This window comes from Cyprinus carpio, chromosome B15 (genome assembly GCF_018340385.1).
Source record: "Cyprinus carpio isolate SPL01 chromosome B15, ASM1834038v1, whole genome shotgun sequence".
NCBI lineage: Eukaryota > Metazoa > Chordata > Actinopteri > Cypriniformes > Cyprinidae > Cyprinus > Cyprinus carpio.
In genome coordinates this window covers 10,883,994-10,909,231 of record NC_056611.1, presented here as the reverse complement: position 1 = coordinate 10,909,231, position 25,238 = coordinate 10,883,994, and the positions used below count along the sequence as shown (strand labels likewise).

The window sequence follows — 25,238 nt, the reverse complement described above, 5'->3', positions numbered from 1 at the left end:
CACAACCATACTATCAACCAGTTTTCCTTCTACAGACACTGCCAGCCATATCATAGCACAAAATAAAAACATTTTACGTGGTTTTTTTAGTATAATTGAAACGAAAAAAATAGATCTCAAAAGCTTTTCTGTTTTTATTGTCCGCTACGTTTATTGTCATCGACCAAAATGCCTATTTTATTGCATTTTGGGAAAACGCAGTGGGCGTCTTCTTTGAAATTATCCTGCGTTGCATTGATGGTATTTCTGGGTAAGTAAAAAAAGCTTTTAATATGGGGGGAGAAAAAATAAATAAATTAAAGCGCACCATTAATTTCAATGTACCAGTCAAACAGATGTGTTAATCTAGCCATTTGTATGCGTTTAAGGATGCTCATACAATTAGAAATATGTCATTACATCATAGCATTTGATAGTTGTTACAAATCATCTGACAAATACATTGAGCAACACTGTTGTGATGTTTTTCACATCGCCATCAGCATTCACTGTTTTGATTGTGAAGCTGCTGCGAGCGCGTTCAAGACTATAGAAAATAAACAGGATGTATTATGTCTTTTTTTCATATCCATTGTCACAAAAGAAACAACACTTGTGGGTGTTTCAGAAAAGCAGCTTTGATAAACATTGAGCAGTGCTGCGGGTTTAATGATCTGTTTAACATTGTACAGTTAGGTCCGTGTCGTATTGTCGATATAGAGTCAATATGTAGTGTTTAAATTGTATCACGCCGTTTATTTATGTTTTCAGTGACGCTTTTCTTGAAGTTGCATCGTTACACCAGTAAGTGGCAACAAATGAATGTGTTTATGAGCGAGTCATAGAATCTTCCTCTCAAACGATTCCTTCAAAGCGCTGACTCATTCAGAACAAAACACTGCTTATCTGCTGCTCTGAGACACACACACACACACACACACACACACACACATATATATATATATATTCTGCTTCGTTTTGAACTATGTTCGCTGGTGGAACAAACATAATTGGAAATATTGTGATTAATGAATGCATACTCCCTCCCATTGACTGTTCAGTAAAGATATTGATAAAAGATAATAATAATAATAATAATAATAATAATACTTTATAATATTACTAATTGTATTATTAATACTTTATAATAATGCAATACTTTCTGGTGAGGAAAATTGGCCTGATGAAGTGAATCAATATTGAACTGAAGTATCTATATATATATATATATATATATATATATATATATATATATATATATATATATATATATATATAGATATATATATATATATATATATCAATAAATGTATAAATGCAATCAAAAAAGTCATCGCCTTGGAATTATAAGGTTCTATCTGAGATCTTTTGTAATATGTGTACATTTTGGGACTTTTTTAGAAAACAAAAAGGATTCTGTCTACAAGTCTATGGAATGCTAAAACTTTAAAACTCAATATCTTCAAAACTGCTCAGAATGCAGATAAAACCTTGGAATTCCAAGGTGGCGAAGTCTAGTTAAAATAATTAATGAACAGTCATATCCAATATGCATGTTCTGGTTATTTTGCAAATAGGTTTATTGCTACAGCTGTGGCCTCATAAGACCATTTCTGTTAAAGGTTGCATGAGGATTATGTATTTCAACAGAAGGCAGATGACCTACTTTCTTGTGCATAACCCATGTGGTATAGTTTACAAATTATAATTAATTAATATTTTCTTAGCAAAGTACTGTTAATTGTAGGCTTAACATAAAGAAAAAGGAGATGCACACACCAGAAGAGCTGAATTTGGAAGTTTGATTCAAGTACAAGTGCAAACAATGCAGTTTTTCTAAAAAGCCACTAGAGGGCGGAAACCCCAGTGTTTCGGTGACAGTAGAGGAACATGACCTGCAATTACAATTAAAACCCAGTTTCAATTAACTGTCTACCTCTAAAAATCCTCACACTTCTATAATAATCTTAAATGATTTAATACATTTAGATGATATGGCCATATGTAAGAATCTAAGAGCTATTAGACATGTTGTTAACACAGATGACAAACACAGATGTCCATAAAAATGCACAGTTAATGTCTTCACATTAATTAATTGATATATTTATTTAAAATAAATGCCACTTTATTTATTCATGTATTTATTTGTATCTGTTGCAATGGCATTCAGAAATGTGTCTTAAGTGTTCAAATATGTCATGCATTTTAATGCAAGTTTTTATCTTGAGAACTGAGCCTTAGTAACTTCCCTGTGTAAAATGATTTGCATATCAATACCACATTCAGGTATATAGATAAATACTATGGATTTTAGCAATATTTGTGCGGCATACTATTCTCCAGGAGATTGAACTTAATAATACAATTCAGTCAGCTTCATGAAAAATCCTGAATTATTCCACAAGCCCCAAAAGCTATTGAACTCAATTTCACTATTGAAACCGCCTCCTCTTCTTCTTCAGTGTAAAGGTAGGCCTACACTGCACTACAGTTTTTACTGTATTTTTCACTAAAACCACTAGCCACTAAAAAAACTGAATAACAAAGTGCAGTAAATGGTAAAACTAGCTTCACTATGTCATGATTATGATGATAAATTAACATAATATGATAAGAAATACTAGTTTGCAGTATCTAGCAGCATAACTCACCATGTACTGTTTTTGTACGTGTTAAATAACTCAAAGCAGATCGCACCGGAAGCCTCGCACATTCAAGTTACAAACAGTCGCACACACTCTTACGTTAAAAATAAGGTGGATAAGATGTTCTTTCTTCTGTGGAACATCATGTGAAATACCTTTCATACAATGAAATATGATGACCGAGAGCTGTCAAGTTATAAACAGAACAAACAAAAAGGTAAATTAAAGAGATGATTTCAGTAATTAAGAAAAAAAAAACATGAATATGAGTGAGATGTGAAATGAACAGTGAAACTGTAGACTGTATATCAGCTCACTTAGAACGCTGCTCAACCAATCAGATTATACTGTAGGACTATATGTCACTGATACCATATTTACTAATTATTGATTCTGAAAATCTAGACAAAAAAATATTACAAATATGGAAGACTTGTAGGCTCTGTTTTCCTGTTCATGCTATGTTTAATGTACTTAATGTTATTGATAAACAGAATGAAGTATATTTTGTTTTTATCAGAATGGTACAGTATTTTCTACTCAAGTCTTTGGATGGGATATTAAGTAAAGATTATGTTCCATGAAGATATTTTGTAAATTTCCTACCATAAATATATCAAAACTTAATTTGTGATTAGTAATATGCATTGCTATGAACCTCATTTGGACAAATTTAAAGGCATTTTTCTCAATATTTAGAGTTTTTTTTTTTTTTTTTTTTTTTTTTTTGCACACTCAGATTCCAGATTTTCAAATACTTGTATCTCAGCCAAATATCGTCATATCATAACAAACCATAAATCAATGGAAAGCTTATTCATTGGAAAGTTTTCAAATGGAATTAAATTATACATATCAATAAAATAAAAAAAAAATACCCTTATGACTGGTTTTGTGGTCCAGGGTCACATATGCAAATGTTTTATTTTTCTTCTCACATGTTCAGATATTAAAATTTAACAAAACAGCAACAATGTCCATAGATATCGCTATCAGTTCACACTGATGTTAAGATTTTCTCCGACAAGTGGATGCGATGAGACTCGTTTTCCGGTTTGGTCAGGTGACATTGAAACAAACATTGAGCATTGAAAAAAAAAAAATTCTTTAAAGCTGCTTTGAAACTATATGCATTGTTATAAGCAGTATACAAATAAACTTGAATTGAAATGAAATCTACTGTATGCAATAAACAAGTTAGGTAAGAAGTAATCTAAAAGTAACCAAAAAGAAGTTAGATCAAAAGAAATCTAAAAGTAATCAGATTAAATGTGTAATCTTATAGATTACTGACAATTTGCGTTATGTATTTTTGAATTAGGAATGGATTACAGTTTGTAAGTAATTTACCCAGCACTGTTTGTACTGTATGTATGTATTTGTGTGTGTGTCTGTATTATTTGTTTTTGCATGTATATCCAGCTCCACAATGTACCTTGTCCACATTTCTCCTTTTACCATAACCTTGAGAGCAGAAAAAAAGAGGACACAGACAGCACAGGGAGGGTGTAGGGATGGGGTTTGTCAGGGACTGTTGTGTGAGAGAGAGCTTCACTGCAGTATTTTATGCCTACAGCTCTCTGAACCGGTGAATATTGGTATATAACCATCAAATCAGTAACCCAAGAGTAGGCTAGAGATGTCAGTGTTAGTCAGACCCCTTATATAAACCCAAACATTCACAAACAAGAGTGAACAGATACTAAAGATTCACTGTAGCTTTCAAACTACAACATCATGGCTATTATTTCCTGATTCTTTTGAAAGAAATGCATGGATGCGGTGATTAAATGTGCATGGTGTATGTGAAGGAGTTTTAAAGCGTCTCTGCCGTGGTACATACCGCAGAGAGAAACGGACTAAATATACATGAAGGTAAAAGGGTGGGTGGAGACGACATTGACGTAGTGCCGCTATTGAGTAACACGCCTGGCCGAGTGCTGACTCTGCATGTGTGTGTGTATATTTATGCTGAACATGTGTGTGTGTGTGTGTGTGTGTGTGTGTGTGTGTGTGTGTGTGTGTGTGTGTGTGTGTGTATTTCAGCCTACACTGAGAGCCTATGTAGGATACAGTGACATGATGCAGCACTGTATCATTTGTAGCACAAAAAATGTTATGTATATAATGTATTGTTGTATATCTGTAAAGCTCAATGTTGCCTTGTTAGCATTCTGGGTTTAGCGCACCATAAATCATAATAGTTACTGAAGCTATTCATATATGCGTGAGGTTTGTGTGTGTATGTGTGTTTTCTCTGAACACAGCTGCTGTAGTTCTTGCTCTCTATCCATGAGGACACCTGATTTTTGTAAAGGGAGGGGGACGGACTAAACTGCAGCACTTTGAGGGGGGGTGGGGATGGGATGGGATGGGAGGGTATGACGAAGTTGCCGCTACTGCTGCAGAGAGCCGGGCCGATAAAGCATAACTGCTGCAGCAGTGGGAACTTGTCCAGAAACACAAAACTCCTGACTGCAGAGGGATGAAATGGTGCAGAGGTGGAGGAAATAAACCTTTAGACTATAGGATAATATTTTATTTGGCAAGTAATGATCATAGTTATAGCAATGCAATTTATAGTGTATGCTTAATACAGATACAGATTAAGAAGTCATTTATTTACATTGAACTTGCCAACACTGAAAAAAAATATGGTTTATTTAAGGCATTGTAAACATATTGCTTAGAGTAGAATGTCATTAATATTGTAATACATATTAAAATATTTAACATTTATTGGGATTTAAATAAGTTTGATACCAAATGTTTAAGTGAAAGCACGATTTTTTATGTGGTCTCAGATTCTTGTCTTGTGCTGTTTTATATATATATATATATATATATATATATATATCCTAATTTATATATATATATATATATGATATATATATATGAATATATATGTGTGTATATATATATATAGGAAATGAATGCTTTATTCAGCAAGGATGCATTAAATTGATCAAAAGTGACTTAAATACTTTTCTGTGATTTTCTATGAACTTTCTGTTCCACAGATAATAATATAATTGTGAAAACAGTTTACAGAATAAAAAAAGCAGCCAAACTATTTTCAAAACAGGTAATAATAATAATAATAATAATAATAATAATAATACTTAAGCACTAAATTTGCAAATTAAAATAATTTCTGATATATCATGCAACATGTGAGTACTGATGCTGAAAATTCAGATTTGCAATCACTGCAATACATTATATTAAAAAAATAAATATCCAAATAATATTTACCAATATTCACAATATTTCACTGTATTTTTAATTAACTAAATGCTGTTTTTGGTGAGCATAAGAGACTTCTTTCATAAATAAAATCTTACCAACCCCCTACAAGTTTGAACAAGGCTTATCCAATCCAAATTTACAGTCAAAACTAGTCATTCTATAATAAATTAACTTTTAAAAGGTGTTTGGATTACATAATTATATATTCATCATTAGAAGCTATAAGATAACTACTCAGACCAATGTGAAAGTTAAAAAATAGCTTGTTTATCTTTTGAAAATGACATTTTAACTTACTTGAAAAGGCATTTTCATGCACACTGCATATAAAACATGCACTTTACAGAAGTATCTCACCAATCAGATGTCATAGACATGTATATTTTCATCTCTCATAGCCTGTCCAGTGAATTCCATGGATGTGCTGGTGCCACCACAGATCCTCACTCTCAATGGGACTGATGTCAGAATCCCCTGTGCATTCACTTCATGCTACAAACTGGACCCCAGCAAGTTTGCCATGAACTGGACCTATCAGGAGACAAGCAACAGTACAGAAGAAATTGTGAGAGAAAACAAATGCTAAACATGCTAATACCATTGTATTACCAATTCTTTAAAATTACACAATTCCCTTTTTTCTTTACCTTTCTCAATCTACCTTCATCCAAAATGTCTTCTTTTCCAAGTTCATGACCTATAAGAACAAGATAACACCCTTGAAGTCGACCCGATTTGGAGATCGAGTCATATTTTCTGGAAACCTGGATAAGAACGACCTGAGCATCACTATCTCAAATGTGCAGTTGACAGACGAGGGCATCTACAACTGCTATGTGCGCAACCCTCCAGACCGCATTCGGGGCCACGGCATCATTCAGGTCTTCGTCCCGACTGAATGTAAGGCTTCAGTATGGGCCAAGAAGCTCTACCCGGGTTATTTTAGGATAGGCTATGATGAATGGTGTTTCCTTATTGCAGGTGTTGTTAAGTCCAGAATTAGAATAGAGTGCTGCATTGATGATACATTTTTGAAGGTTGCTCAACAATAAGACAAATTTCTAGTGGCTTTTGGATTATTATAGAGAATAAGTTCTGCAAACAACAAATGTTTATGATTCTTACATGTTTTTCTTTTCGTCATGATAATCTTTACAAATGAAGACAAACTTTATAGATTTTGACGCCTAAATACAATCAAAAGAAGTAAAAAGCTAAACATCTGTAGTCCTTTTAACCAGTTGTTTGCAGCCGCCTTTTTCAAGACATGTAAAATATCTTAAGCAGAGTATCTATTCACGTTAAATGCAAATAGTCCGCCTTGTTGGCAGAGGCTATTTACACTAACTCCACCCACCAACGTTTGTTTGCGTTAGATGATATTACAAAAGACGGCTGGCAAACGACAGCTCTAGTGGTGAAGATGATAAAGCACGTTATGCATTCTTTTTGACGCGATTGATCCAAGTTCGAATCCACCTTTTGTATAACTCGTTCTTCTCCCTTTTTACATCACATATTTAAGGAGTAACGCAATATTGTAATGCATTACTTTTAAAAGTAATGTAATATATAAATTAGAGCCCGACCGATATGGATTTTTGGGGGCCGATGCCGATGCCGATATTAACTCGAAAAGAGCCGATTTATAAGCCGATATTTTGATTTTGAAAATAAACTGGATATTAGACCCATTTCCTATAAACTACACTTACACAACATTCAATAGCAAAATATCTGCCTGTTCTCTGTGTATGTGGGCTGTATAAACCATTTTCCAGAAGGGATTATGTTAAAAAAAGCCTTAGATGACAGTCTCAATGACTAAACAAATTGCACATCAAAAGTATATATCTTTTTTAATGATCAAAAGAACACTGCATTAGAGGAATCTTTGCAGAAGTAGTCCCACACTTTGCTGCTACAGCTTTCACCTTTTTTCAGCCATCTGTAGGGCAGAAAGAGAGACAGAGAAAGAATAAGCATGTGTATTAATAATATCACCATGCATCATTACTCATGTCATTATTAGAATTATAATAATAATAAACAGGGATCTCCTACATAGGCAAAAATGAGAAATATAGAGAAATATATATATATATAAATATATATATATATATATATATATATATATATATATATATATATATATATATATATATTTGTCAAGCAATAGGTATTACCTATTACCTACTTATATTTAACTATATTATTACAACATATCCTGTTATGTCTGTAAAGCTGCTTTGAAACAATCTGTAAAAAAAAGAAGAAAAAAAAGCGCTTGTTCAGCTCACATTTATTTACATGTCCCCTCTGGTTTAATCATTTCTGACGCACCTACTGTAGTTACTGTAACTACACTATATTTGCTCTCACCAGACACATTCACAACGGACCCGTATATCTTCTCCTCTTCTCTTTGTGCAGTCTGAATCAAAACATCGTCATGCGCTGGCGAACATAAAGTTAGCCTACTGTTACCGGAAGATTACGGAATCAATTCGAAGTTGAATGGTTAACGTTAGTGTCATGAACACACCGTTGTCAATTTTGAGAAGAACCACCTTCAAACAAGTTGATAGCAAGCATTTAAGGGGCCTGCTAAAAAGGAAGCTATGTTTGCGTTAGAATAACGTAACAGTTGTTGTTTTTTCGAGGCACGCTGTACATAACTTCTAGTCATTGACTACACGCGCCCCCCTGCCACAGTTACGCGGTCATTATGTGGGAAACACTGCAGATATATTTAGAATAGGTTAAACGCTAACGTTATAGTTTGACCTCTTATTAACGTTCGCGCTCTTCCACTGATAAACATGGTATTAGCTTTGTGGCTAATCTAATATAGCAATGCATTAGCGGCTGTAAGTGATTTTACAGAATATTTAGAAGTGATAATGATAGGACCGAATATTTAGAAGTGATAATGATAGGACCGTTAGCTAGAACTACCACACTGTTTTTATATACAGTGTATGAACTAAATCTACAATCATTTCACATGACGAACAACAGACTCACCGTCAAAAGAGTACATCTCAGTGGCTCGGCTGATAGCTTTCTTCTGTAGTGGATTTCTGGCGCTGTTGTCAACTGGGGAGTTGCAGAGCTCCCTCTGGTGGGCAAACTATGCAACACTCATAACATGAGTGAAGCATGAGACTCTGTTTTTTTTATGTTTCATCAGCCGTTATAAACGCCGATGCCGATTTAAATGCAATTAGCTCATATCGGCCGATAATATCGGCCGGCCGATATATCGGTCGGGCTCTAATATAAATTACATTAGCTCCCCAACACTATTTATAACATTACTGTTGAACCACTTAATTATTTATTTATTTATTTATTTCTATATGCTAATATGCTACTCTGGTTTATTTTGTTTTCCTCAATTTTTGTCTTCCTCTGCCCAGTGCCGCCACCAAGAGATTCGACCATTGCTGTTGCAATCGGGGCATCTGTGGGGGGAATTCTAGCTTTGCTCATTCTGTCCATGGTAGTGGTGAAGTGTATTCGCAGACATAAGAACCAGGAGCTGATCTCAGATGAGCAGAAGATGGAGGAAGAGGGCAAAGCAGATGGAGAAGGAGGCACAGAAGAAGCAACAAAGTAAGAATTTCTTTGTTTCTTTTTTTTTTTTCGTAATAAAGAGTTATTCTCTATAAACAAACTGCTAACTTTGAATCCTGAAACAGACAGCCCTAACCGCCATCTTAGCCCTGGAGGTCTAACGGATGGTGGAGCTCAATCCTACACATTCTGGTAAAAATAATTGCTAGCAAGTGTGTTTTGGTGGGTCATGTGACTGTGGTTGACAGTAGCCCTTTCAAGTTCTCCATCTTCGTTTCATTAGCCTGTTCTTTATGTTTTATGAGTTCTGGACCCGAATTACCTGGTTACTATCAATATGTTTGTAATCTTGCTTTATCTGGTTGGGTTCTGTAATGTCTTTGTGCTTGTGGTATGTTTGTGGTATTTTTTTCTACATAACTGCAAATGACCTGCACTTGCAACAAGTTCTTTTAACATATATAGCCAATAATCTTAATTTTCTTTTTTTTTTTCAAATACCAAAGTTGTACCTATAAATAACCTGTATATACCTACTGTACATAAAAAATGGCATTCTACTTGCTTGTCAATTTCAGTTACAAAAAGGGCAATTAACACATTTAATTAAATGTGACATTTTGAAGTAGAAAAAAACTGAAACAGTATTTTCTAAAAATATACTTCAACAATCAGTTTTATATACATATTGTGCAACTGTACAGATACTGTACCTCATTGGTCACAAACTCAATTCCTGGATGGCCACAGCTCTGCACAATTTAGATGATAAAATAGTTGTTTGTTGGTGATCCAGCTAATCAAGGCCTTCGGGATTACTAGAAACTTCCAAGCAGGTTTAATTTGGAGCTGGTTGGAGCTAAACTCTACAGTCATGGCAGTGACATAAATTTTGTGTTTTGCAAAGTTTGCTGCTTCAGTATTTGTAGATTAATTTTCCACATGTTTCTATGTTATACTGAAGAACAATAATAATTTACAGTGTTGACCCTTGTTCTTCATAACCTCTGCAATTAGTTCTGGCATGCTGGATATTAGCTTCTAGACCAAATCCTGACTGATGGTGATCCATTCAGTTCTCTGAGTTGATCACAATTTGTGGGCTTCTGCTTGTCCACTCGCCTTTTGAGGACTGACCACAGGTTCTCTATGGGATTGAGATCCGGGGAGTTGCCTGGCCACAGATCCAAAATTTCAATGTAATGATCTTCGAGCCACTTCTTTCATCATTCTTGCTTCGTGACATGGTGCTCCATCATGCTGGAAAATACACAGATCATCACCAAATTGCTTATGGATCGTTGGATGAAGTCGCACTTGCTGGAAGTTTTGATACCATTGTAAGAGAGCCCACTCCCTTGGTTGAAAAGCAACCCTACACATGGATGGTCTCAGGATGCTTCACTGTTGGCACAACACAGAACTCATGGTAGCATTCACCTTTTCTTCTCCAAACAATCGATTTTCCAGATGTCCCAAACAGTCGGAAGGTAGCTTCATCAGAGAAAGTAACTTTGCACCAGTCTTCTGCTGTCCAATCCTTGTACTTCCTGCAGAATTTCAATCTGTCCTTGATGTTTTTCTTGGAGAGAATTGGCTTCTTTACTGCCCTTCTTGACACCAGGTCATTGTCCAAAAGTCTTGGCCTCACTGTGCATGCAGATGCTCTCACACCAATCTGCTGCCATTCCAGAGCAAGCTCTGCACTGCTGGTGACACGATTCCATAGCTGACTCCTCAGGAGGAGACAGTCCTAGCGCTTGCTGGACACTCTGGGACGTCCTGAAGACTTCTTTACTGCAGTCAAACCTCTCTCCTTGAAGTTCCCTATCCAAAGCTACTCTCGATGCTGCGCTCAATAGCGCTAATGAGAACATTCTTTGTTCAACCGGTTGTGAAGCATGTGTGTCAGACACGCCAAGAATTGGCTTAAATAACCTCAGCAGGTGATGTCATCTGATTACGTGAACCTGAGGGTTATAAATAGACATAAAACGGACACATCTTGAGGTTTCTTTGTCTTCAGAGACCGCATTGTGTGTGTGTGTGTGTGTGTGTGTGTGTGTGTGTGTGTGTGTGTGTGTGTGTGGCATGCTGCTGAAAGCAGTGTAGTTTAAAAGGAAGCATGTTGAGAGTAAAAAGTTTAAGTTTAAACAACTTACTATTCTTGTTGACTGAATCTGTAAGACATGCGTGCCTCGCTCTTCATGGCCGATCTCTGAAGATAAATCGTGTCTCTATTGTTTGGAGTTTTGGGAGAAAAGCAAGCTGCTGTCACGTTCTAGAGCGGCAGATGTGAGCACCGCGGTTCACTTCCTATGCGTGCTAGGCTCTTTTCTCTCACGAGGAACGAGCTGTGCCCGGGCACTTCTTCAGATCGGCAGAAGTTGCTGCAGCTCTTGCTTCTGTTGAGATGGACATTAAAAGTGCTGCCTCCAAGCGCTCCTCTCGCGATTATAAGCATATGAGGAGTTACTAGGTGGTGACTCGTGTAGTGACCAGATTAAAGCCTTAAAGTGAGATATCTTGTACATTATGTTTTCCTTGACGAAAGGGACGCTATCTCTCCCCTAGAGGAGCATCATCGCTTTTTTCAAAAAAAGAAAAAAAAAAACAGCCAATGCTCCCTACCAAACAATGTAGCAACATCTACACGTGGAGGGAAAGCTTTACACGCTGTGGGTCAGACTAGTGCTGCCCTGCCCACATGGGGGTTCTGCAGGCATATCAGGCTGATCTTCTTAAAGATCTGAGTGCCAGGAGGAGGCTTTCAATAAGTTTCTCACTCACTGTGCTCAAGTGTTGGAGCTGTCTAGAAGAAAAAAAAGCCCAGTCCCGACCCGGTCCAGCTCCTCTGGGGCAGGAGGTTCAAAGAGAGAGTGTGGCGAGTCGTGCGCCCCCTCGTAAAGACTGGGGAGCAGCTTGTAGCACTTGACAGCCACAGATGAAGATGGACCTAAGAACGGTCATTACGACCAAAGAAAGGGCCTGAAGCTGTGCCCAGGACAAAGGGTGTGTCCCCTCAGGGAGGGCCATGGAAAATTCCAACAGAAGTTTAGGGCTCCTTCCTGGCACCCTTAGGGGATCACTGTAACCTCCGCCACCACAGGCCACCACTGGTGTTTTGGGGGGCAGCGATCTCCAGTGAAATGTTACATGTTCGGTTGTGCCTTCAGTGTTTCAGGACACCAAACATTTACATTCCCCCCAGCAGAACCAGTGTCACGATTAGTGCCCCTTCAGAGAAGTTGGCAGTGTGGAAGCTACTGCCAAATATCTCCCTGTGGGTAGAAGGGACTGTGGAGAAAGGCTACAGGATTCAAATTGTGTATCGTCCTCCGTGTTTCAATGGCATTGTCTCCACTTCCGTGAAACCAGAACCTGCCAGTTCCCTTGCCAGACAGACAGTCAGGCTATTGCAGCTGGTATTTTCTCATTCCCAAGAAAGATGGGGGGTTGCGTCCATTGTTAGATCTTTAGATGACTGGTTTGTGACTATCGATCTAAAGGACGCATATTTTCACATCGAAATCTTGCCACAACACAGAAAGTTCCTGAAGTTTGCTTTTGGGGGCGGAGCTTACCAGTATCAGGTTCTTCCATTCGGCCTAGCTTTGTCACCCTGCACGTACACGAAATACATGGATCTAGCTCTGGCTCCTCTACGACTCCAGGGCATCCGCATTTTAAATTGCATAGACGACTGGCTGATTCTGGCTCAGTCTCAAGAGCTTGCGCTTCGACATCGGGATGTCGTCCTAGCTCATATTGAAAAACGTTCTCTCTCCTGCTCAGAGGACAACGCATTTAGGGGTTGAATGGGATTCGATCACAATGCAGGCACAGCTGTCTCCTGGATGCATCGAATCCATTCTAAATGCCCTAAAGAACATCTAGCTAGGCCAGAATATTACTGTTCATTACTTTCAGAAAGTTCTAGGTCTCATAGCAGCTGCATCCACGGTGATACCTTTGGGCCTCTTGCACATGAGATTGTTTCAGTTGTGGCTCAGAGCCAGGGGATTTCATCCAAGGGCCAATCCCCGAAGGTGAATAACGGTTACACGCCAGGGGCTTCATACCCTATCTATGTGGTTCAGACCCCGGTTTCTGACTTTGGTTCCCACTCTAGCTCCGTGTTGTCTTCGCAAGATGCTAACGACAGACGCTTCCCTCATGGGTTGGGGTGCGGGCTTGGATGGCCGTCCAGCCCAAGGGATCTGGAGAGGTCATCTTCTCGAATGGCACATCAATTGCCTCGAAATGAAGGCTGTATTTCTGGCCCTGAAATACTTCCTCCAGCAGTTAAGATGCTGCCATGTCCTAGTGTGGGTGGACAACACGGCGGTCGTCTCATAAATAAATCACCAGGGTGGACTGCGTTTGCGCTTTGTTGTACTTTGGGCACAGGACAAGTTCCTGTCCCTCAGGGCGATTTACATCCCTTGGCATATGAATGTGGGAGCAGACTTGCTGTACAGACAAGCTGGAAAAGCCAAATCTGGGAAATATTTTATGAAGCTTCACAGGAGACGGCACAATGTCCCCTCTGCTTCTTTCTGTCTTCTCAAGCTCCCATAGATCTGGACGCCATGGCCCATAATTGGCCCAAATGGGGTCTTTATGCATTTCCCCCGATCGCTCTGCTCCTGGCCAAGGTCCTTCAACATGGGTTTAGCCTCTTACTGATAGTGCCCCATTGACCGACCAGAGTATGGTTCTCAGATCTAATATCCCTCTTCGATGGCTCGCCATGGGCGATTCCAGTCAGCAGAGATCTTCTGTCTCAGGCGCAGGGGACAGTATTTCATCCCCGGCCCGAGCTCTGAAACATTCACATCTGGCCCCTGAGGGGGACCAACTAAGAGATGCTGGCCTTCCAGCCAATGTAATAGAGACTATTCTAGTTGTCCTCAGGCACATGCCCTAGTACTCTCAGAACCTACGTGGCCGCTTTTTCGGCTAGCCATGTTTTGATTGACGGGGTTTCTGTGGGAAAGCACCCTCTAGTCGCCCATTTCATTCGTGGAGCTAAGCGGTTGAGGCTGCCCACTAGAGCTACGGTCCCTTCATGGGATTTAGCCGTAGTGCTCGAGGGGCTGGCTGGCACCCCTTTTGAACCATTAGAATCAGTGCCTGCCAGGCTTGTGACTCTAAAGATGGTTTTTCTTATGGCCATTACTTGTTTAAAGAGAATTGGGGATTTACAGGCTTTGTCAGTCCTGCCATCGGAGTTTAAAACATCGGAGCAGCAAAGACTTCATTTACTGTGTCCAGTACGTGCTCTTCAGATTTACATCCACCGCACTAGCCAGTGGTGTATGTCAGAGCAGCTTTTCATATGGGGAAAGAAAGACCAAACTATGTCACTTTGGGTGAGGGATGCTATTGCCTAGCCTACGAGGCGCGTGGTCAAGCTACGCCTCTAGGAGTTAGGGCCCATTCAACCAGGGGGGTTGCAACTTCTACGGCTTTAGCAAGAGGTGTCCCCTTGCAGCAAGTGTGTGATGCGGCAGGCTGGTCCTCTCAGCACACATTTGTCAGATTATATAGTTTGGATGTTCATGCTTGAGTCAACATCCCAGAGTCATGTCTGAGACCTCTTCGATGTTTGTGTGCACACACTACACAACCTTGGGGGTCCAGAAACTTCCAGTGCGGCGGCTTTGGTATTCTTGTTCCCATTAGCGCTATTGAGCGCAGCATCGAGAGTAGCTTTTGATAGGGAACGTCTCAGGTTACTTGACTGTAACCCTGTTTCCTGAAAAAGCGGGAACGAGATGCTGTGCCTCAATGACGCACTGTCGATGTGCCTGGATGTCTCTTCAGACAAAAAGGTAACCTGAAGAAGTGTCCATTTCACGTCTATTTATAACCCTATAAGGGTGAACGTAATCAGATGACATCACCTGCCGAGGTTATTTAAGCCAATTCTTGGTGTGTTTGACACACATGCTTCACAACCGGTCGAACAAAGAATGTTCTCATTAGCGCTATTGAGCACAGCATCTCGATCCCGCTTTTTCAGGGAACAGGGTTACAGTCAAGTAACCCGAGACATTCTTGATGATCCGGTAAATGGCTCTTTCAGATGCAATATGCTTTGTAGCAATTTCCTTGCATTTGAGGCCATTTTGATGCACAGCGATGATGGCTGCACATCTTTCTTTGGAGGTAACCATTACTAACAAGAATACAATGATTGGAAGTGCTTCTTCCTTCCTTTTATAGCAATCAGTGTGCTCTTACAATCTAATTAGTATGACAGTGATTTTACCTGACTAGAACTCATTCACACTTTCATGTGCTGCTGATATGATTAGTCAATTAATGTTAGCTGGTCATTTTGTGTCAGAATCAAAAAACTTGCCAATGAAGCATTTAGCAATTATTTAAAATGCATCTGATCACTCTACACAATAATCTAGAAACAATGTTAATGAACACCACAACAGCTTAAGCAGCAAACTTTGTAAAACACAAAATTTGTGTCACTGCCAAAACTTTTGGCAACGACTGTACAGAGCTGTGGCCCTCCTGGAATTGAGTTTGCAACCACTGCTGTACATACTGTAAACTGTTATATAAAAAAAGTTATGGAGGAATGTCTTCCTATATATATATATATATATATATATATATATATATATATATATATATAGATATATATATATATATATATATATATATATATTATCAAAACTTTAGAATAGATTTTAGATTAGATTCAACTTTATTATCATTGCAAATGTAAGGTACAAGGCAACGAAGTGCAGTGTTTAAATATGTAAATTGATATGCATTTTAAGCACATTTAAAAGTAATGATGCAAGTGAATCATTGTTATCGGTATTTGGAACCACTTCAAAAATTAGACAAAACTGACTCAGAAATTAAACAATTTTTTAAACTTTCTTGACATTTTAGTACATACTGTAGGTCCTGGCAAATGAATCAGATTTTTTTTAAAAAAAAAAAAAAAAAAAAAAAGGAAAAAAAAAAAGAAAGAAATTGAAATTAAAAATTGAAATTGAAAAAAAAGAAAGAAAAAATATCAAAATTTATCATATTTGCTAAGTCTAATGGTATTTTTTTTTTTCTTACAACATAACCACAAATGGAAATCATACAAAAAATCAATGTTAATATTTAACCTGCTGATTGAACATTCTCACTTTTTTTTTCCATTGTCTTTCTTTTTACCTTTCAGAAATTTAAGCCTCCTGCCTGAAGATATCTAAGACCTTGTTTGACTCTTCATCCTATAACGGTCTCATTCAACATTCCTCGGTTTTCTCATGTAGCAGTAGCATGTCATAAAGGAAGATCTCCACCACAGTGCCATGGTGTCCAGTTACCAGTGAGAAATCACAAAGGGTTTCAAACTGCCTCTTCCACTCAATACAACAGGTTAAGGTGATAACTTCCTGCAGAACTCTTCGTTTAGACCACCCTTTTTTCAAAGTCAAGTAATGTATTTTTTTTTTCTTCTGCCACTATTAGCACTATTAATATCAGCCATCCAGTATTTCTGCTGAGAATTTTCTAAAGAGATGAATTTTAAATTATACAAGGTCCTCTTACAACTGCCAAAGTGTTTTTACCCTTATGGTGTTTATACATTTTAAGAGTTTCTTGAGAAATCACTGCCCTCAACAACCTCTCAAGTGGATGTAGAAACATAACGTGTGTTTGTGTGTGCCTTCTCATTGTGCCAGTTTGCTTCTGCTGGGTCTAGAAGTTTATGTTCTTTTTACAGCAGACTATTAGGCAGGACCATGACTATACATCAGTGTTCAAAATCTATAATTCGTTAGTGTACAGCACATAGTACACCTCCAAAACATGTACAATCAATGCATGACAATTTTCTTATGCATGATACACAATTTGCACAAAACAAATCATCAATTTGCACAAGCATCTGGCACGTTCCACAAATAGGGTATATTTTGCTGTTCCATGACATTTTTTTTAAAGTCTTAGAGGCATTAATCCTATGTTGTGTTTTTTTTTTTTTTTTTTTTTTTTTTGGACCTATTAGATATTGCATATTTGTTATCTAACATGAAACATCTAACATGTTTTTTTTGTGTTGGTTTGTTAATTGGTAATTTGGACTTCCACCTAAGAGGACTTGGTCTTCTTGGACTATCTAACAATTAAAATCACAGAAAAGCATCATAATTTTAAAAGATGAAAAGTAAAAGTGAGTGAATTCTTAATTTCTAATTAAATAATTAAATTAAAATGCATTTTGAGGCCCCAAAAATAAGCTAGTTTGAATGTTAATAATCTCTATTTTCCCAATTCTGAATAGACAAAAGATCAAACAAATATCATACTGAGTGGCAGCTTAATTTATGCCAAATTTGTTCCAATTTGCAAAAAAAAAGAAAAAAAAAAAAGGAATTTCAGCTATTTTACACCCTATTTATGGAAAATGCCATTTCCAAAACATTGCTTTCACACATAAACATCATTTCAGGTGCAATGATTCGTTAAACATGATCTATTTATAGATAAAAGCGAAACAACCTATACACAAATTTGATTGCTAATATTATAGATTGTGTTTGACATGTATGTTGTGGTGTGTTATTGAGAATGTGTGAATTTATTTTACATGAGTATCTTATTGAACGTATAAGCTGTGAAAATAATTTTGTCAATACTGAATTTATTAACCTCATAATCAAATTTCACACATAATCATATAATCTGTTCTGAAAGGCTAAAATGGTTTTAAATTGAGTAACAAGCAAATGAAAGATAACGGATTAATGCGCATTTAATGGAAAGATTAAAAAAATAATCAATTATGCATGACATCATATCATATTTGTATGCATACAGAGGAAATACAAAACTTTTTTTTTTTTTTTTCATGTGATGGGAATCCATTTTGATAGTGAAACACAGTGATTGTGAACTTTCAGTGGACTCGTGGTAATAGACTGCAGACTGTGTAGTAGATTATGTAGGGAATGGGGCAGGTCCCCTACATACCTTCTGCTAAATCAAACAATTTCAACAATTTTCAGAATAGCCTCAGTATTATTACAGCATATTTTGTGCTATGGTCAGGAAATGTGAGTATTAAATAGTTCTATTTGATTAAAAAATAAATATATCAAAATATATATAATATGTTTGTATATTGTAATCTTCTATGATGTCGAAAAGTAGCAGTATATGTCTAATTTAAATATTCTGTATATTTAAATTGAAAAAAAAGACAGTATCATAGAGATGTATGCTCATTTACAAATGGTTTTGTTCTACAAAATGTTCTGATATAAAACCTCATACAAGATAGACAGTATTTGTATGCAGACCATAGGAGTAAAGTATTCCAGCACTTAATTCACCATGTATGATTACTTAGTGTGCATGCTGTAACACTGCATTCTTGCTGCACAGGCCCAAAGCCTGGAGCCACAGTGATACTGAGGCCAGGGAGCCTCACCCTCTGCTGGGCAAAGCCGACACCCACACTGGCTTCTGTTTACTCACACTTTAACTCACTCAGTCCCCTTCTGACTGGCTTATTTTATTAATTTTTTAACTGACATATGTGTTATGTTACACTTCCACATCATATTGTACTCCAATACATATTTAATAAATCAAATTATATTGCTTGTTGTTATATGAAAATGTACTTTGAAGGATTGCTGTGATACCTCTAAAATGTTGCTCCATTTTGACCTCAAATTCATTGTAGGGAATGTATCTATTATTATTGTTCATTTGAATGTTTAATTCAGTAATGCTTTATTGTATTATGAACCAAAACTGAGATTTGCATATTGTGTAATCATAACTGTTAACTGTTATTGCTATGTATTCAATGATAATCATGTATTCAATGACACTCAGTTACATATGTACATTGTATTTTTACCACCGTGTTTTGCATTAGATATTTGCATAATGTGAGCGACATCAGGCATCCACAAGATGTTAAAAAAGGCTCCTAAAGGATATAATAAAACCATTAAGCTCATAATTTGATTTGCTGCACAGCAGTTAACATTAAGCCAGCTTCTGAAATCCAGACTGAGGCTTAATGATTTTATGGCTAGCGCTTTAGTGGTTGCCATTCATAGGTTTAGTTGCCAGGAAACATGACTCCAAATCCCTGATTATCTAGCCTGATATTATACTGAAGGTGAATTGTATCATCACATATATAATGCAACCATGATTGTACTGCCTTGATGTTTTGTTTCTGTTTTGCATTTGCCTTCAAGATTTCATTTGTACATCAAGATCATTCAAACATAACATTTATGTGGGCATAAAAAAATAACAGCAGTCCAGCGAGGTTGGTTGGAATGGTTTGGGGACCAGTTTTTGCTTTATTTTTTTCATCATGCATGCCTCTGTTTAGTGTCTCGCTGAAGGTCTGACTCTGGCCTACTTTAAATACATACTGTATACTTGCACTGCACCATAACTAAGAGCTGCATCACTGATTGTTTTTTGTTTTGGTTTTGTCTTTTCAATAAAAACAAAGAAACAAGGCATTTTGGTTCTGCCTCTTTTTAAATCTAAAAATGTTTTATTAATTAAAAGTAATAATTAATATTCAAAGAGATAGTTCCCTCAAAAATGTATTAATTTACTCTCTCTCGTCATGTTCAAAACCCATGACTTACTTTCTTCTGTGGAAATCAAATGAAGATGACCCATTCCTTTAAAATAAATACAATTTATTAAAATCAATATTAGTAGAATTAATGATAAAAAAAACAAACATTACAATTACTGCAAGTACTGTATTAAAATATTGGTTACTGTTTTAAAGCAATTCAAGGGCATTAATGCATTAAAAGATGACGTTAATGCATTAAACCCAACCAAACTATGTTCCACTAAATGGAAGTCTTAAAAAAAAAAAAAAAAAAAAAAAACTGCTGGAGAAAACTGCTGCACAGGCAAAAGTGAAGGTGACTCATGCATGCAAATATTCAACATAGATATTTATCAAAGTGGCAAAATCAGACCACAGCAACACGACAACTTAAAGTTCAAAATAATAAAAATCTGGGAATCTGATTATCTGCAAACAAATCTGAGCTGAGCAAGTCATTCAGTTAAACAGAGCATATGAGTTTTGAATCTTTTGATCAGTACTGATTTTTTTTCTACTGTTTTTTTTTTTTTATGTTATAATTTTGAATGTTAATATGTGCTTCTACTACAGTGACTCAGCAAGGCAGATGTAATTTCAAACATCTGCTGCAAAAACCCTTTTAATAAGCCACAATTAGTCTGCTTTAGAATACACAGATGTGATTATTTCTCATTTTGTTATTATTATTAATTATTTGTATAATGTCCTCAAATAACAGTTCTCTCTCTCTCTCTCTCTCTCTCTCTCTCTTTCTCTCTCTCTCTCTCTCTCTCTCTCTTTCTTTTTAAACTGTAATGTCAAATTATTTGAGGGGGAAAAAAACAGTATTTCCATATTACTTTACATAGTATTTATTGTTTTCATAAGGGTTCCTCTTTTCCAACTTCCTTCTCCTTGATAACACGTCTATAGTCAATGTACAAGAGTACATTTCGAAATGGTTCAGCAATGCTTATTTGAGAACGAATGTTGTTTTGTCTGTCTGTCTCTCTCTCCCTCTCTTCTTTCAAGGAATTTCTAATTAATAAAGTTTCTGCCATTTCCATGATAGAAATGTGACCATTTGATTCTTCTCTACACTGAAATAAATGGTAGCCAAAAATGGCAACATCTAAATGAATTGGCTTAATTCAAGTCAAAATTAAAATTTAACATCACTGAAGCTAAATACTTGAGAAAACCTTAACCTTAAAAAAAAATAAAAATAAATAAATAACCAAAGTTATATCAGTAATATATTGTGAATTTTTGATTGCATCAAGTAAACCTCTTAAGGGGAGAACATACTGTAACATGTAACTTGTACTGTAACTTGATGAGAGTTTTAAAATACACAATGCAATCCCTTAGTATTTTGTAAGACAAGTCTGTAACACTATAGCCTCACCTTCATCTGCATCTAAGTACAAGTGTATTTGTTTGGTTTAGGAAAATTTAAATTATAACCATTTTGCATTACTGATGCTGACAAGTATTGCTAAATTTCCTCATGAATTTTGTGATTTACTCCTTGTGTGTAAAGAATTGTAAAAACTCTTCATCATGTACGTTTTCCACACATACAAAATAATTTATAGTTTTGACAGCAAACCTAAAAATGTGCTTCATGTGGTACTATCTAAATTAGTAAATTTCAAAATCACTAAATCACTTACATTACGTCACACCAACAAAAGTAATCTGAAGTGTTGAATCAGGTACAAATAGTTCTTAATGAATAACTGCACTACATACACTTGTATAGCACTCACTGCCATAAATAATATGGCAAAATACTCTAGACTAGAGTGAGTTTAAAGAGATCCAGATGCATGAATTCAAAGTACAACCAAATAAAATTACAGTTTTACTTACCTGGTAAATGACCATAATATGAGAAGCCTTCGCTCTTAAATTCAAAGAAATTTTAAAGGGCAACCCAGTCCTGTGAAGCCCGTCCTGCCCACAAGTTCAAACTTCTCCTCCGCTCTCAGGCCTCAGCATCAGTGTTCACCGTCCACGCATCATAAAGTTATAGAAAAAGAGAGAGGAAGAGAGAAACAGAGGCAGGGAGGGGTGCATCCTCCCGCAGACACCCTTTTAGTTGTTCCCGGGACGATAAAGGTCTGAAGAGCTGCAGCATTGTACTTTAATGCAGAGTGAGCGAGAGAGTCAACGACATAGAGGGAGATTCTAAGGTCACTGTTACGCACTTGAAATGCAGAGACTCTCTCACTCTCTACCTCTCCGGCTCACCTTCTCCCTCCTCCTGCTGTCCTCCACACCTTTCCTCCTCCTCCTCCTCCTCCTCCTCCTCCTCCTCTCCCCTCCATTCCTCTCTGCTTTTCCCTTCTGGCTAAGTTTTGCAACATCATGCTCCCCTTGCTGGTGCAGTCCAGGGGAGTTGACAACATTTCATGCGTTCCAGTACTTGCATATCATTTGATGCGTGGCGTCCCAAATGAAATCCATTCATACCAAGGTCACGTTAATGAAATATTCTTCTCTTTTCCTTTTCTATAGCCCAGTCAGTCTCAATTCAAAGCCCATGATTGTGTTTCTTGCTCCAAAGTGTCCCAAACTCTGTCTTGTTAATGCATTCCTCCATTCTTCAACCGTGAGTGGGTCTCTCTTGTCCAATCTCTCTCTCTCTCTCTCTCTCTCTCTCTCTCTCTCATTCTTACTGGTTCTATACAGTAGACTGCATTATGGGAATTGCTCTCTCTCTCTGATACTCCACCCTGCACAAGCACACACACACATATGCTGTGATATGGACTCCCAAGGTCACATTGTCCTGAATGTGTGTGTGTACAAGAATTTGACCACAGGGGGTTGATATCGAGTGCTATCCTATAAATCACAACTGGCCACACAGGGCGACATTCTGTCAGTCAGATATCTGTGTGTGTGTGTGTGTGTGTTTGTGTGTAAATGTCTCTGTTTGAATCGGTTGTCTGTGAAACAGCTGCTGTCTCTTTTTGGTGTCACATCTGCATCAAGCGACGGCTTTTCATCAGCCCACGATCAGGCCTAAAGATTTAATCACAGTCATCAGAAACAAAACATATACTTATCTTTACGTAACCACTAGTGAAAGGTGAGAAATTCCGGGATAACCTATCATTTTTGCTATAGTATGCTGTATTAATTTGAAGATTGAGTCATAACTGTTATCTTGTTGCCCCTTTAGACCACAAGTCTAGATAAGTCACATGTCTTGAATGGCCAAAGTGATTGACTAGCCAAGTGTCTCAGTCTATAAAACTCTGACCACAAGGGTCCCAGACCACTTCCCCATGTATTAAGCTTTCCCTTTTAACAGCTGCACTGCTGGCTCATCTGTCGTTCAATCCAATTGTTACAATTCTGGGCAGATGAGACACAAATAATCAAATAATCCATGGGATAGCACGTTTCAGATTGCTTAGACTGACAGAGCCAGGCTTTTTAGTGGAATAAAGTCTGTTCCACAGTTCATCATGTTTGTATTCAACTTTTAACAATGGCTGAAAAGAAATTTAAATTTGATTAAAAATTCTGTAATGAAATTAGTGCCTAATAATTCACAGATATATCTCAAAACAAAGCAGAAGAAGTTTTGCTCTGAAATAGCTAGAATAGTTGATACTCAGTGCTTCAAGCATCTGTATCTTTCAAAGATTTGACGGCACCAAAATTACAAACATTAAAGTATTTTTGCATTTGTATCTTTCAAAGATTTGATGGCAGCAAAACACTGTTCAGCCAATCGGAGCTAGAGACTTCAGCCAGTTTCTGCCATGTTTGTGTACGGTAAGCGGTCAATAAAAAGACTGCAGTCTATGAGCATGTCGTCTGAAGCTGAGGCAACAGAATGCTTACCTTGAGATTTTCTTGGCATAATAATATATCCATGGAGCTTGTGAAATGATTGATAAAAATTATATATCTAATCATGAATTTAATAGGGAAAATGCAATCACTGTTTGAGCTAAAATAAGCAATAGCCACTGACATAATTAGATAAATCTAGTGCTAGGAATAAAATAAATATAAAATAAAATAATGCTTTTTTATGATTTCATTTAATAACATTCTTTAATAAATAATAATTAAATAATATTAATAAGTTATGTACTTTATTAAATTATGAGGCCTAGGATATAAATAGTGTCATAGAGAGAGGTTTCAACAGCCAGTCATTTGTTTACAAGCCTTATATTGCCTCTATGTGGAAAAAAAATGTTTGTGTGTGTTTTTATAGAGATTATAAAGTGGTATTATATTTTGTGCATATTATATTTTTTATATTGTGTATGAGCTCAGCTGGGATACTACAGGACTCACAAGTGTCCATTACTTCATTTATCATAGTATTTTAGTCAGACTAGGTGGTGTTTGATCCAGCTTCTCTTCCTGGAACCTTAATCATTGATCCAGTCCTGCATTGTAGGGTGGTTTGTGGTTAGTTTTACTCAAGGCCTGGCAAAGCTCCAAATAGAGAAACAGACAGAAAGAGGTAGATATTCACAGGAGGGGGGTGGGTGTAATAATATAATATACTAAGTCGTCTTCAGAGTTTCAAAGGAGGTCCCTATGCTCAGATTTGCCAAGATACCAAAGATTTGAAAATTAACTCAAACATTTCTCAAAAGGCTATGCTATGCCTGGTAATTTGCTAGTTTCCTTAACTGTATAGCGACAATTTGAGTCTATTTTAATTTCTCTGATGGAATTTTAGGAGAAACTTCAGAGGGAAACACTCCTGAGAATTGTCAGAAATTAACCTTTTTAATAAAAGGAACAATACTTTCCCCCTGGACCCCCTCACTGACACTGTTGCTGGCCCAGATTGCTCACTTATTCAATCACTATTCCCTGTATAACGAATGCTACATAGTGCACTAAGTAGAGAGTACAAAGCAATCTCAGGAATAGATATTGTCTACATGCCCTAGGTTGATGGATATCTTTTTTTTTTTCTACCATTTAACCATTTTAACCAACCATTTAATTTAATTTTATTTTATTTTATTTTATTTTATTTTATATTATTTTATTTTATTATTATTTTATTTTTTTTTTTTTTTTTTTTTTGTTCTCTTACTAGTGATTTTTTATTTTATTTTATTTGTCTGAAAATATGAGACTCCTGTTTTTTTTTTTTTTTACCCACAACA

General features: G+C 36.8%; 1 protein-coding gene across 2 annotated transcripts; it reads left to right on the top strand.

Annotated features, from left to right (window-relative positions):
* scn2b (sodium channel, voltage-gated, type II, beta) lies at positions 1-19,985 on the top strand. Of its 2 annotated transcripts, XM_042739203.1 has the most exons (6): positions 1-250; positions 6,275-6,441; positions 6,566-6,776; positions 9,299-9,494; positions 9,581-9,647; positions 16,666-19,985. In XM_042739203.1, exons 1-5 carry the CDS (start codon positions 169-171, stop codon positions 9,588-9,590), a joined length of 666 nt encoding a protein of 221 aa, XP_042595137.1. In that variant the 5' UTR covers positions 1-168; the 3' UTR covers positions 9,591-9,647; positions 16,666-19,985. The 2 variants fall into 2 exon arrangements, with proteins under 2 accessions (XP_042595137.1, XP_042595136.1); XM_042739202.1 differs by lacking the exon at positions 9,581-9,647.
* The last annotated feature ends 5,253 nt before the right edge of the window (positions 19,986-25,238 follow it).

Bases quoted from the DNA above. Each gene is read 5' to 3' on its own strand.
- scn2b (XM_042739202.1), top strand. From the start codon at position 169: ATGCCTATTTTATTGCATTTTGGGAAAACGCAGTGGGCGTCTTCTTTG. The intron at 251-6,274 runs GTAAGTAAAAAA...CATCTCTCATAG, and splicing joins TGCATTGATGGTATTTCTGG to CCTGTCCAGTGAATTCCATG. The intron at 6,442-6,565 runs GTGAGAGAAAAC...TTCTTTTCCAAG, and splicing joins GCAACAGTACAGAAGAAATT to TTCATGACCTATAAGAACAA.